The sequence below is a fragment of the Corylus avellana genome, chromosome 9 (genome assembly GCF_965113065.1).
Source record: "Corylus avellana chromosome 9, dhCorAvel1.hap1.2, whole genome shotgun sequence".
Taxonomy (NCBI): Eukaryota; Viridiplantae; Streptophyta; class Magnoliopsida; order Fagales; family Betulaceae; genus Corylus; species Corylus avellana.
The window spans coordinates 4,219,999-4,235,201 of NC_142498.1; the positions used below are offsets into that span (position 1 = coordinate 4,219,999).

Genomic DNA, 15,203 nt, shown 5'->3' on the forward strand with positions numbered 1-15,203 from the left:
GATGAGCAATACCATCGGTTATGGGACTACTGTGCAATGGTTAGGAAGACCAAGGTGGGTAGCTGTTTAATTCTTATGGTTGAGAGACCAATGCCCAAGGTCCCATGTAGGTTTCAGAGGTTATATGTATCATTCACAGCAATGAAGACAGGTTTCTTACAAGGGTCTAGACCTGTGATAGGTGTAGATGCATGCTTCCTGAAGGGTAGGTACAAGGGCCAGTTAATGGCTGCTGTTGGGAGGGATGCCAACAATAGTATGTATCCATTGTCCATTGCGGTTGTAGAAGCAGAGACCAAGGACAATTGGACTTGGTTTTTGGAGGCACTTATATCTGATCTTGGCCCAGCACCAGCACAAGGGTGGACTTTTATATCTGATTGACAAAAGGTAAGCATACTTGTGTGCATAATGTCTAACATTTAACTTACTTGTATGAATAATGTCTGACCTATTTTATCTTACCATATGTGAAGGGCCTAGTACCAAGCCTCGAACAGGTTTGTCCCACAGCTGAGCACCGTACATGTGTGAAACACCTGTATGCCAATTTTAGAAGTGCCGGTCACAAGGGGATATTGCTAAAGGACATGCTTTGGACTGCTGCATCATCTTATACCCAGACAGATTTCCATTATGCGATAGAAGAGATGAAAAAAGTAAGTGAGCCTGCTTATGATTACTTGGCAAAAATTGATCCCAGTACTTGGTGTAGGGGATGGTTCAACACCATGGCCAAGTTTGGCCTGGTACACAACAATTGTGCTGAGTGTTTCAACTCATGGATCCTGAAGTACCGTCAATTGACAATAATGTCAATGTTGGAAGGGATTAAGAATAAATTAATGAGGAGGTATGTAAGGAAAAGGGAGTTGATTGCTGCAATGGAGGAAGGTAGTTTAGGGCCAAAAATAATGGCCAAGTTAGAGAAGGAAGAGGATGGTGCCAGTCATTGTTGGTGCACCTATGCCGGCGATGGCATTTTTGAGGTCGAATGTGAGGGCAAACGAGTTGCAGTCAGTGTGGAGGGTAGAACATGTGGTGTAGGAAATGGGACGTCACTAGGATACCATGCAGTCATGCCATATCAGCCATCTTATACCATGGTGGCAATCCAATAGATTCTCTCAGTGACTACTACAGTAAAGACAAGTACTTGAAAACATATCAACCCATCATATATCCTGTGCCCAGTGAAGAGCAATGGCCTAGGAGCAATCAACCGATTATTGAACCACCAAAGGCAAGGATAGCTCCTGGGAGACTTAGGAAGGTAAGAGTGAGAGGGGCTGAGGAGCTAAAAAATCCAAACGCCATCAGGAGGGGGGGAACCAAAAACCAGTGTGGGCACTGTAAGAAATGGGGTCATAACAAGAGAACATGCACTACAAGGCTGAGGCAAGATGATAGAAGATAACAAGTATGAGAGTACTACAGATCCACTGCAGGAGTTGATTGGAATCTTGATATGGTAATTTTTAACTGCATACCCTCCTGTTATGATCTTTATGAAATTGTCTTACTAATGGTTATTTCATAATTTTAGTCATTCATGGGCAATCATTTTTTATGTTATTTTGTAGTTGGATGAGCCATCTACTGTCGCATCAGGAAGTGGAAGCAAAAGACAAAGGGGAGGTACATTAACCAGTACTGGAACTAAAAGGCAAAGAGGAGGTCAAGCAACCGATGTTGGTACTAGCCATGATGTAAGTCCTGTTTGTTTATTGTCGGTTCGGATTTTAAATTGATAGTAAAAACAAAATGTGACATAATCTTTTTTCAAAAATATGTAGGTTGTTCATACTACTCCCCAACCAAGTGCACAACCAACTACTCCAACTCAACTTCGCACATTCCAAAGACGTGCCCCACCTGAGCGTCGTAATAGCCAATCTAATGTAAGACTTGAAGTATTTAGTGTATGTGCTGTTTGTGAAATTATTGAAGCTATTGTTGTGTCTCGTTTTGGATTGTGAATGTAAGGCTTGAAGTATTTAGTGTATGTGTTGTTTGTGAAATTATTAAAGCTATTGTTGTGTCTCATTTTGGGTTGTGAATGTAAGGCTTGAAGTATTTAGTGTATATGCTGTTTGTGAAATTATTGAAGCTATTGTTGTGTCTCATTTTGGATTGTGAATGTAAGGATTGAAGTATTTAGTGTATGTGCTGTTTGTGAAATTATTGAAGCTGTTGTTGTGTCTCATTTTGGATTGTGAATGAAAGGATTGAAGTATTTAGTGTATATGCTGTTTGTGAAATTATTGAAGCTGTTGTTGTGTCTCATTTTGTACTGATAACAAAAATGTGCATGTGACATAATCTTTTTTAAAAAATATGTAGGTTGTTCATACTACTCCCCAACCAAGTGCACAACCAACTGCACCAACTCAACTTCGCGCATCCTAAAGACGTGCCCCACCTGAGCATCATAATAGCCAATCCAATGTAAGGCTTGAATTATTTAGTGTATATGTTGATTTTGAATTTATTAAAGGCGTTATTAAAGAATTTGTTGTGTCTGATTTTGGATTTATTATCTAATATATTATTTTGTTTAAAATCTACAGACGGGTCCTGCAGTTAGAACCATAAGGGAATTATTGCGGTTAGCCACAAGATCAAGAGCTGCTGGTGATTTGAGGGTAGACGCTGGTAGTGTTAGGGACCCTAACCGCAAGGGCAAGCTAGTGATCGATATCACGGGTGAGCCTACTGGACCACCGAAAATTCCAAGAGGTGGATCACTATGTGCTTGGGGACTTCCACGGGCAGGTGGTATTACCTTTAGGGTTGCCCCCTCTGATTTTGACATACCCAAATCCAAAGTGGCCCCAAGTGAAACAATTCCACCTAGAGGTACACAAATTGCAAAAAAGGACAAAGGAAAGGGGAAAGGGAAGCAAAAAATGTGGCAACCATAAATGTTTCTGAGTTGGATGTAGGTTGTGAGTTAATGAATGTAATTATTTTGTGACATGAAACCAGATAGATGTAATTCTAATATTTTGTCTTCACCATATTAGCCAATGTGGTGGCTTTCTAATGTTATTAATGTATGTTATGTAATTATTTTGTGACATGAAGATAGGGTAATGAATCTTATGTAATTATTTTGTGACATGAAGACAGGTTAATGAATGTTATATAATTATTTTGTGACATGCATACGTGTTGTAATATTTGGTGTTCATGTTGTTTGCCAATGTGGTGAATTCTTGGATGATAATTATTTTGGATGTTAACATTTTACAAAACAATTTTACAAGCATTACAATATTTTACAAGTGTTACACAATATAGTAGGTCAATTATTTTTCTTACACAACAACGGTAGGTAAATTACTTGTATCGCACAAAACAATACTATGTAAATTACTTGTCTCACACAAAAAAGTCGACAACAAAATACATTACATCATAGGGTTTGCATTACACATTTCATTACATGCTCAGGGCAACATCAACCTTGAGGAATATCTATTAGACACGGGATAAAACATCAATACAGCAAAGAGGATAAATGAACATGCTAAGGCAAACCGGTACTTCATCTCCTTTGTATGAAATTTGTTCTTCTGCGCTTGTAATTGCATTTCAAAATTAACAGATGCAACCTCCATTTTGGCCTTATATTCAGCAACTTCAATCTTGCATTTCAAAATTTCGTTCGAGATTGTTGTTCCAATCTGCGCACGTTCAGTCTTCAAATTCTCGTGCCAGTCAAACAGTTTTGAAACCACTCGCTTACCATGTTGACAAATATCCATATCTACCCATTTGAAAAACCCACATCCACGGTTGTCAACATTCTACACAATCATATCAACATAAAATAAGAACTCTCACACAACAATTATGTACCATAAGCCACCAACACTATTTCTGGACAAAAATAGTGTATCTGACGTCAACCAAAAATACTTCATTCCAAATCCTTCCTAGAGTTTCAAAATGAATCAAAATATATCACAACCAATTTCATGAACAAACTAAACCTTAAACCATACTCAGCTAACTTCAATCAAAATATATCACAAACTAAACCTCAAAATGAATCAAAATATATCACAACCAATTTCATGAACAAAATAAACCTTAAACCATACTCAGTTAGCTTCAATCAAAATATATCACAAACTAAACCTCAAAATGAATCAAAATATATCACAACCAATTTCATTAATCAAATACCCAGCCAATCGAAAAAAAATTCAGCAAATTTCCAGTTAAAATACCCAGCCAAGCAAAAAAATTTCAGCAAATACCCAGCTCATTTACCCAGCCAACCAAAAAAATTTCAGCAAATTTCCAGCTCATTTACCTAGCCAACCAAAAAAATTTCAGCAAATACCCAGCTTATTTACCCAGCCAACGAACAAAGTTTCAGCAAATACCCAGCTCATTTACCCAGCCAACGAAAAAAATTTCAGCAAATTTCCAGCTCATTTACCCAGCCAACCAAACAAATTTCAGCAAATACCCAGCTCATTTACCCAGCTAACCAACAAAAATTTCAGCAAATACCCATCTCATTTACCCAACCAAGCAAAAAAATTTCACCAAATTCCCAGCTCAAATACCCAGCCAACCAAACCAAACAAATTTCAACAAATTCCTAGCTCAAATACCCAGCGAAGCAAAAAAATTTCACCAATTTCATGAATCAAATACCAAGCCAAGCAAAAAAATTTCACCAAATTCCCAGCTCAAATACTCAGCCAACCAAACCAAACAAATTTCAGCAAAATACTCCGCTCAAATTTTTTTCTAAGCAAAAAAATTGCACCAAATACGCAGCTAAAAACCGTAACCATCCCCAACAGAATAAAAATGCCAAAATAAATCTTACCACGTAATTTGCACATGTATAAAACCTTTTACCGAAATTCGGTAGCATGAATGCTGTTAAGATGCGTGATCTTCTCTCACATTTGCACGTTGGATTGTTGGTTCCTGTTCGTGCGTCGATCACTTCACTGACTTCACTCTCGGTTTGATCCATAATGGGTATCAAATGGGTATAACCAAGCTGAATGATGAAATGGTCAGCACGAAGAAGAAGAACAAGAAACGCGGGCCTGCCCCGAAGAAGAAGAAAAATGTGGAAGAAAAGTGGAACAAAAAAAGAAGATGATTTCGATTTAAATGGTGTAGAAGCATGGCAAGAAAGAAGAGACTTCAGGGGTAAAACGGGGCTTCCCATAATTCTTTCGCACGTGCGACCGCTTCCGTTAGGATTTCACAGAAAATCCTAACTGAAGGGCCAAAGTGAACGAAACTCAAACTTTGATACACGTAAGTGAGGTTTTGAACAATGGGGAGGTGTCTGCAAAAAGTGCGAAAGTATGGGAGGGGTAAGTGAAGTTTCCCCTAAAATTTATGTAAAAAAAAAAAAAAAAAGATTTTGCCTTCAAGATCTTTGCAGCCAAAGACTAAGGATTCTGAAGGAGTCTCTAACTCTTCACCTCAATCCTAAAACCAAGAGAAGACGGAACCCTAACCCAGAGCAAGAAAAACACCCCATCTCAGTTTCTCTCCCAGTGAAAAGTCGGAAGAGGACTTGTAGGAAGATTATCAATCTTTTTATTTTATTTATTGTGGAGGGAGTGGGGAAAGGGTTTCTGCAATGGTGCCTGGAAAAAATGAAATGAATAAAGTTTCAAAGGTAACCATTATGACCACAGAGGCCATTAAAAAAGCCGGAGGTAAAAAGCTTCTAGCCCTTGAGTCAGAAAATCATTGAAGACAAGCTTCCCAAACCAGAAGAGTTAGTTATCATCACAAGACGGATCCCATATACAAGATATGAAGACTAATGATTCGAATAACTGCATGCAAAACTGAACTCCAAGACATCACATGGAATAAACAATTCCAAATTGTGGAATGCCAGACTAAATGCAGACAGACGATGAACAAACTTCAAAGAAAACAACAAATCATGCTATTGACTTGCTGCCGCATATGTTACAGTTGGAACTCGAGATTCTCTCCCAACATCTAAAACTACAATAAATTTTAAAACAAAAAAATCCGTAACATGTCAATTTGCCAAGCTATCTAAGAAGCTTTGCAACTCCCTCAAACCTTCTGCAGAAAAGCTCCTATGCACTCGGGGGCGCGGGTTAACCAAGTTAGGGGGAGGCCGGGGTTGAAAACAGACAACAACAACAGCTAAATTATCCCCACTCTTCCTCTTCAAAGCCTCATCAACCAGATCCTTACAACACAAGCCTGGGTCATTGTGCTCCTGAAGCCTGCGCCGAGCAAAATCTACAGCATTTTGGCTCCGAAACACATCCCAGATCCCATCACAGCCTATGATAAGGAATTCGTCCTCCTCCGTTAGTTTTCTAGACATAAGCTCAGGCTCTGCGCTGAGTGGCCCACCATCCCTATCTTTCATTCCTTCCATGTGCCAGTTTCCCAAAGCACGAGCAACATTAAGCTGTCCATTAAGGTAACCATCAGATACATGACCTCCAGAAGCCTCAATCCGCTTCCTTTCTTTGCTGCAGATTGGTTTGTGATCCCTTGACATTTCAATTGCTTTGCCACGGCGGCACAGCACTGCTCGACAATCTCCAGCATTTGCCACCACCAACAACCTGCCATCAGAAACTACAATCTAATTGATGCAACAAAAAAACAAGATTTTAGATCTCAGACCAACTCCTATAGCATGCCAAAATATCCCTAGAAGTATGTGATTTTGGACTCATGATGAAGAGCATCAGTGAATTTTTAACAAATAAAACCTTTTCACCATAAAGAAAGCCCAAAAAGATCAACATATAACATGTTCCTGCCTTCAATCCACCATAACTTTAAGAAAACTACTTTATATGAACAAAATTTGTAAGGGGTTGCATAAATGTTGGACCAGAAGACGCATACAAGATCCAAGACACCTTAAGGCTTATTTTGCTCCAATACAGATAACCTCTGTTTATCATCAGGACAAACATAACAGGAGGTTTCAATAGTCTGTCAGAGCTTGCTTTGGACAACAGAAGATTTGTCACATGTAACACACCAAATTCCATGTACACAATGACACTGAGGATCCAGAAATATAATTATCTGGAGCATAATGACACTCGGTGCTCCTGAATCACAGAAAATGGGCTTCAGGAAAGCAAGCTACCGTGTGCAAGGGAGTATCAGACTCAGTATTAACAATGCCTTTCCATCGGTAAGAGTATTACTCACCCCATGAAAGAATAAAATCAAAGATAATATAAATTATTATGAAAAAGAGCAAAATTTGTATTTATATTTGGTGGGTAGAAAACCCCTAACCCTCCAATGACGAGAGCCGCTAAAGCAGTAGTGCCAGACGCAAGGGCCGCATCCAAAGAGCAAGCATCCGCAAAGGCAGTGTCAGTTTGTAAAAAAGCTGAAGCAATAACTCTTTCAATATCCTTCGGGAAGTTTTCATCCTCAACAATGAACTTTGGCAAATGATAGCAAGCAAAGTCAGCAGCATGCTTTCCTCCATGTCCATCAAACACCTGAACAGCCAATATTATACTACCATTGAATAAAGAAATACTAGATAATCAAACAAAATCAAGAAAAATAGATGACAATTCCAATTTTAACATAACTCCCGAAATCTGCATTAAAATATACCACAAAACCTAACTAGTAAATAAGGAACTAATACGCAGGCATCTCCATTGAATTTCTCCAGCCATTGCAAAAAAAAATGAAAAATTTTTTTTTTATTTGACTTTGCATATTAATAAATAATATTAAAAGAAATTAACTTTAATATTGTTTATTAAAATTTGACTTTTCCAAAAGAGGCTCTAGGATTCTTTTACTTCAGTATTTTTTTTTTTTTGTGATAAGTAATTTTTTAAATGGCAAGAAAAGAAAGGGGCATCCCGAGAAATCTATGCAAGAGATCAAATCTAAGCATGGGTTTTTGTCTTAAATTCTTTGTAAGAAATCTTAAATTGCCAAAGCCGTGTTTTTAGAAATCAAATACATAACACAGAAAATTACATCTTAAATACACATTACAAATAGGAAAAGACAAAACTTTTCTAAAAACAATTATACATTCAAATTATAAAAAAATAAAACTAGATTCAAACGAAGGAAAATCTGTTCCTACCACTATGACTTGATTTACACTCTCTGGTTTTTTCATTTCATATAGGCGTACAAAAATAATAATATCTTAAAAGAACAACCTTGTATAATTTTTTTTTTTAAAAAAAAAAAACCCTTATTTTTTTAAAAAGAAAAAGACCATTTGGAATTGAGGCTTTGTTGAAATATGATCCAAAAGAAGTTTTGCTCAATTACTCTACTGCTCTCTTTTGGAAAATCTTAAGTTGCAAAGAGCTTAAAAGATTCCTCTCATGGCAAAACTATAAACACCATAAATTAAATACAAAAAGGAAAACCAAATCTACACTATTGCAATGAAAGAAGATTAAACTCTAGCACCTAGCAATCGGAAACGCAATGAAGACACAATCCTCTATTTGCCAAGACGTTTGAACCTTTTCATTTTCTTTGGCAAGGCATTTCTTTTGACAACATGAGTTTTCTTTTCTATTTTTCCCTCTAGGTATGACACTTCACGAAAGAAAGGAAAGATGAGGAAAGACGATGAACAAAGAAATTGGAATGGGGAGAAAAACTAGCAATACCATTTTCAGCTGATGCATTTGATTTTACAAATATATGCATGTGCACCAAAAACTAACTTATATACCCTCCTCATCTTTGCTCAATGACGCAAAAAAGGGCAAAAGAAAATCCAAATTAACATACACTTTGCTCTTATTATCACTTGAATAAACTAGTAAAATGCTTGTGTCATGATGCCTCCACGGTTCTTTTAAGTACATTACAGTTTTATTAAATGTGACTAACATTATCATATGAGATGCAATTGCTCAAGAAATACAAATCAAAAGATAAATAAATCAAAAGAAGTATTATCAGAAAAACACAGATAATTTAATTGTTAACTTGTAGAAATGGGGCATATAACCACTCTACAAGGATCATATACATTAAGGTGAAAATACACGAGTGAAGTGTGGCATACAGTATCATGCACATTCATTAATAGTAATGAGCAAAGAGAATTACCCCATAGAAGGCACTAGGCCCATCAGTCATATTCTTGAGCTCATACTTTTGCGTGAAGTCGTCAACGCAAACGTATACATCTTCCATTTTTGGACGAAGCCCAATGTCAACGCATGCTCCAGAGCGGACAATTGGAATAAACTCAGACTCACGATCCTCTAGGTCAGGCCCTGGTTCAACAGAGACACCTGAGGTCTTGGTCTTAATCTGCAAAATACCAATCAAAACCTTATATCACACCTAGACCAACAAGAAAATTCATGAAAAAAGATAAAATAGTTTGTTAGCAGGAGACATATCTCCTGCACAATATTTCTTATGGCAACTACCACAAGGGGTTGGCTTAGAGGAAAAGGGCTTACTCTCAAGTGCTTTGGTGAGGGGAGGACACAGATTCAAGTTTTCATGGGCAAGATATGATAAAGGGATGACCTGCATTGCAGTCTCGTCTATGCCCCTCTTGGTTGATACCCCAATGGGTAAAGTGCCCCTATGGTAAAGCCTAAGTAAGGAGTTTCAACCTCTAGTTGTTGTCCCCCTTACCCTTTTTTGATTTCTATATATATATATATATGTGTGTGTGTGTGTGTGTGTGTGTGTGTGTGTGTGTGGAAACCATAACTAATCATAAGTGTGGTATGAGAATAGGGCTACACTATTCTACCCATAACATAAGCATTTACTCATCAAAAAAAGAAAAAAGAGAGAGAATAGGGCTACACTTGATTTAAGGAAAAGAAAAATATAGTTATTTTGAAGCCTTAAGAGTCAAAGAATTACAGTAATCACATAGGGGAAGAGGATGAGAGAGAGAATCAAAATTCAAAAGACTGAAATTTTCTGATGAACAAAAAAATAAGAGTTATAGAGTATATGATGAAAAAATTCAAGGGGCATATCACAAAATTATAAGACATAAAGATTCAAAACCGCCATCATGTTAGCCTTCCTTGGTTGTCCCATGAATTTGAATGTTCCCCAACATATCTTTGCACCAACATTTAATGTACATATCCACCATTTCAAATGTGCCATCAGAAGAAAGAAAACACAAGCACGCGCACACACACACACTTAATTGATGGGATGAAAAATCTCCACAAGTTCATGAAATACACCCACTTCAATTTTTTTAGGATGATTGTCACGAGACTAGAGAATTGCCACTTTCAGAAAATGTTTGAATTGTTCATCAAAAACCACCCAAAAAAAAATGAAAATATAGCTAAGAAATCCAAATTAATGACCATAATATCGTGCTAAAAATTACAATTTCAGTAGAAGCATTGAATAAAATTAGACCAGAACAAACCCCCAAAAAAATTGCACATTGAGCGAGCTAATAACAATTAAACTATAAGGAAGACACAGCAAAAAAAAAAATCCGATTCTGACAATGAAGACACTAGCTTTGAAGGAAACTCACGAGAGAAGGGTGACGAAGAAGCGACTTGTTACACGGCGGGCTCGGCCGACACGCTGTGGCTAGAGGGTTCGGAGGCCGAGCCAGACCCTGACCCTGGCTTGAGCTCCCATTCTCTCTTCCATTGAAATAGTCTTCACTTTCCTCCATTGTTCTCAACCATCATTTTCCCCCATTGTTCTCAACCAGTTCGTTAGCTCCACTATGAAATTCAAAACCGGTAAGAGCTTGATAAAGTTCGAGTCTTTTGGGAGTGAGAGTGAGGAGATTAGGGTTCCTGGGATTTGAAATTGAATCACAGGGCGAGTCGTCAGTGAGCCGACTCAGCGGGAATTGATTGGAATTAGTACAATTTTCACCCCTAAAAAACGAAGCTTTGTTTCAGGTTCTGGTGAAGGGGGAGGTTAGGGATTTGCAAGAGCGTGATGAAGAAAGAGGCAGAGTGAACAAAACGGAGAAATAGGGTTTAATGGGGTTACAGAAGCAACGACGCCGTAGCGACGAGCGAGTGATATACAGCGAGCGAGGGATAGATTTGGAGCGGGCGAATCACACCAGGGGGGAACTGATTTGGATCATTTTATAAGGAAGCTACACAACGACACCGTTTTGGATCTGGTGACGTCACTTTTTCTTTTTATGGTCGTATACGAAGTAAAGTCGGCCCTTTCTTTTTCGAGATATTTATTAGATTGATTTATGGCGAATATCTGCATGGAATCTTCCAAATAATGATGTGGCACTTTTTCTCTGCCTACGTCATGAGAGATGATTAAATTTAAAAAGTAAGTTCAAATTTTTAGCTTAAAAGGTTGGTCGAGACTGTGAGTATCAACTAATCAAAAGTTAATTGAGACCGTCATATTAACATTATTAAATAATTGTAAAATACAAATGTGATGTGTGTGTGAATTAGGCTGCATAAAATGTTTTTTAGAAAATATTATTTCTGTTTGATATGATCGAAAATTATGGTCAAACCAAAAATATTTTTCGGCTGACCTAAAAAATAATTAAAATACATTTTTTAAGTTTAAACTTCTCCTTAGAGTTTGTTGAACCACTGTCATAAGTCTCTAGAGTTCACCAAACCACCACCAGAAGCTAGTGGACCACTATCAGAGTTCGTCAAACCACTGTTGAGTTCATTGAACCACTACTAGAATCTAACAGCGGTCACCGGTTGACGCCACCAAAGGTTGTCGAAATCTCTAGCTTTAATTCTACAAAATTGATTAGTTAGATACTTTTGATGTCTACTTTAGTACAAATTCATTCATATATGATTTTAAGATCTAAAAAAGTATTGGGTTCCATTTTGGTAAGTGTTTAAGTTAAAAATTGAAATATGTTAAGGCTTTGTTTGTTTTGACATTAAATGTATTATAGAAAACGTCTCCCCTATTTTCATCTGTTTGGTTCGACCGAAAAATTGTTGTGCTCAAAATGATAACATATTGGGTTGACCAATAAAACCTTTTTTAATTTTCATAAAATAGTTTATTATTTTCAAAATCTTAAACCATTTTTTAAGTTTGAGCTTCTCCTTTTTACACCCACTCTCTCTCAATTTGATTTTCACTACCGCTCACTAGTCATCAAAATCCACCGCCAACCGTTGGAAATAACTCCTAATTACCTAAGACAGGATGATTAGCGGTTTTAAATATAGACTATTAATAACCGCAAACCGTCTATCCTTATATATATTATACATTTTTATATATAAAAATAATAATAATAATAACGTACAAAATGACGTCGTTTTGGTGTTATGCACAACCTTATTATTTTAAAGTGCTCTCCTAGTATTCGGTTGGTGTCCTCTTAATTTTATATAGATAGTATTTTCTAAAAAAACAAAAAAGAAACTTCCATTAGCACAAAATTTTCCTCCAAACTGGATTGGAGGAATTTCTTTCAACTTAGTCTATAAAAATGACATGTGTTCCTTGAACATGTAAGATGCACATGTTTTTTTAATAGCAGGGACAAGGTTGGAATAAATTTATTAAAAATGCATGTGCATCTCACATGTTATTAAAAAAAATATAGACTAGGTTGAAGAAAATTCCTACAACCCAATTTTGAGAAAAAATTTTGTCCCTTCCATTATTTCTTACTTTTTTTTTAGAAAATATTATCCATATAGGATTAGGAGGACACTAGGAGAATACATTTTCCTATTTTAAAAAATCAAAATTATTTAAAATAAGCAAAAAAAAAAAAAAAAAAAAAAAAAGGGGGGGGGGGGGGGGGGGGGGGGGGGGGGGCTCAAGGAAGGGTTAAAACACTATCAATAAGCTCAAAAGCCCATATATAAAAAGTGGTTATCAACCGCCGCTTATTGGTTTTAATAACCGTTAACCGCCTAATGAAGTTAAGGTCACTAATTCGAATCGCCCATCCCCCTTTGATTGTGTAGACATGTCAAAAAAAAAAAAAAAACTGTTAACCGTGGGTTATAAAATAACCTCTAACCACTACAGCGGAGTCGTTGCAGCTATTAAAATCTAATAACTGCCTTAGGTAGTTGCAGTTAACCGTTAGAGCTAATAACTGCTAACCGTAACCAATTGTAGAGGCCTAATAAGTTGTAAAGGTATTATTGGTTATGTAGTAATTAATCTACATTTTTGTTTGTTCTATAATTCTAGATGCATCTTAGCAAAATATATTGGCCTAATATATTACACCTTTTTTTTTCTTTTTTAAATTATTATTCTTATCTTTTACTATTATTTTTTAAGATATTTCCTCAATAAGATTTTTAAAATTAAATTATATTTTTAACCATAAAATGCACTGTCTAGAGAGAAGGACAATAGTTGATTGAGGCACGAAAAGACGAAAATTCAACATATGAGTTTTGTTTTTTGGTGTAATGAAGCCTCCAGAGAAGAGTGTTTCCAACACGCGTTCCCAAGGTCGTGGAAGACGGCAAGCAAATGTTGTCTCTTTGATTGAGGGTCCAACGCACGTGTCCAAATACAAATGGCCGGCCAACCACCGTTGCCGTCCTTGTCAGCAGACCAACCACTCAACCCCTCTCTATATAATCTCCCTCTCTCCGATCTCTCCCCCTTCATAATTTGTTCACAGAGAGACATGGCTTTTACAAGCAGTTGCTGCCTCAATATCTCCTGTCCAACGCCTCCTTCAAACCCTTCTGTTACTCCGAAAACACCTCAACTTGCATGGTAAGTTAAACCGGCCCTTACCCGTCACATTTTATACGACTGTCGTATAATTAAAATCGACTGCCACGACGTCGTGATCATAATACTATATGACAATCTTATAACAGTCTGCTAAACATCATTACGTGTATTTGTTTGCAGGAAGAAGAATGAAGGGTTGTTGAGAAAGGGATGTGTTCTAGGCATGGCATGCATGATAGTAATTGGATCAGAAATGGGGGACTTTGTGATTGGCCAAACCCATGCCGCCATTGCCCAGGAATACGTGTCCGTGGCGGCGGCGGCAGTAGATCAATCAACGGCGAAGTGGAGCGACAAGAGAACGTGCCCCGCTTGGCGGCTTAATTCGTTGGAGACCATCGTACCGGAGAACCTTCCAAGACCGTCGGCTCGCCGGAGATGGGAGTCGGTTGGTTTAAATTCTAAGAATGCCCCGGCTGTTAAAGTGGCAGCACTCAGAACCAGCACCAACTGTTTTTCTTTGTAAACAGTTTTACAACAATATATATTTGTACAGACAATTGCAAGTTCATATTGAATTGACCAATAACATCAACGTCTCTTTTTTTTTTTCTTTTTTCTTTTTTCTTTTTCATTCATAGTTGAAATGTAATGAACTTCATCAATCCATTCCGAATTTGGTGGTTAAACTTGTGGGATACTTTGTTGCACGAAGGTAGATGCTATTATTTGTACTACTGCTTAAAGAAGTAGTACTCAAAGTACATGTAGTACAAAGTTGGGAGTTTTCAGTTGGAAGGCCGCCGGAGCATATATGGGCTTGCCCAATGAGCATTATAATGCTCTATGGGCTTGCCCAAGGTTAGCCCTAACTTTGCAAGTTGCAGATTTGGGCAGGCTGGCCCACAAATCATGATTATTAATCATTGATACAATTGTTCAGCATTTAAGTGACTTTATTATTATTATTTTTTTTTTTTTTTTTTTTTTTACATGTGCACACAATAGAAGGGAGAAGGGAGATTCAAGGTAATGACCTCCGCTTCATGAGCTACCCCATGGGTACTAAATGACTTTATTATCATGTACTATCTTCATCAATTTGTTTTCCAAATTACTAGTAATTCGGATAGCATCATAGCAAACTTAAGCATGACTCAAGACATGCTTAGGTAGGTGAATTTCATAAAATTTCTTACATTTGTTGGGAATCTATATCCTCCATAATATTAATTTTTGGGATAAATGCAAAATTCATCCATGTGGTTAGCCTAAATTATAAATCACTTTCTGTGGTATAACAAATAATTTTTTTGATGGAGCGCCACATACCCCTTATGGACGGATAAATGTGGTTTCAAGGTGACACGTGGCGTAGTACCTGTGTTTTTTTGGTGCTACATCATATTAAAAAATATTCAAAATAATATGTAACTAAAAAAAAAAAAACCTGAAATCATCAATTAAAAAAATAAATAAATAAATCTGAGAAGTTGGGT

At 37.1% G+C, this 15,203-nt stretch overlaps 2 protein-coding genes and 1 pseudogene across 2 annotated transcripts; 2 read left to right on the forward strand and 1 right to left on the reverse strand.

The window, feature by feature from the left end:
• Positions 1–75: 75 nt before the first annotated feature.
• Positions 76–1,417, forward strand: LOC148583602 (uncharacterized; annotated as a pseudogene).
• A 4,325-nt stretch (positions 1,418–5,742) lies between these two features.
• DBP1 (DNA-binding protein phosphatase 1) lies at positions 5,743–11,104 on the reverse strand. The gene is made up of 4 exons (XM_059604738.2): positions 10,547–11,104; positions 9,121–9,327; positions 7,306–7,517; positions 5,743–6,611 (listed from the first exon to the last, which is right to left on the reverse strand). The coding sequence occupies exons 1-4, from the start codon at positions 10,691–10,693 to the stop codon at positions 6,047–6,049; spliced, it is 1,131 nt and encodes a 376-aa protein (XP_059460721.2). The 5' UTR covers positions 10,694–11,104; the 3' UTR covers positions 5,743–6,046.
• A 2,546-nt stretch (positions 11,105–13,650) lies between these two features.
• Positions 13,651–14,299, forward strand: LOC132190575 (histone deacetylase-like protein). Its single transcript, XM_059605610.2, has 2 exons — positions 13,651–13,743; positions 13,885–14,299. The coding sequence occupies exons 1-2, from the start codon at positions 13,652–13,654 to the stop codon at positions 14,228–14,230; spliced, it is 438 nt and encodes a 145-aa protein (XP_059461593.1). The 5' UTR covers position 13,651; the 3' UTR covers positions 14,231–14,299.
• Positions 14,300–15,203: the final 904 nt, after the last annotated feature.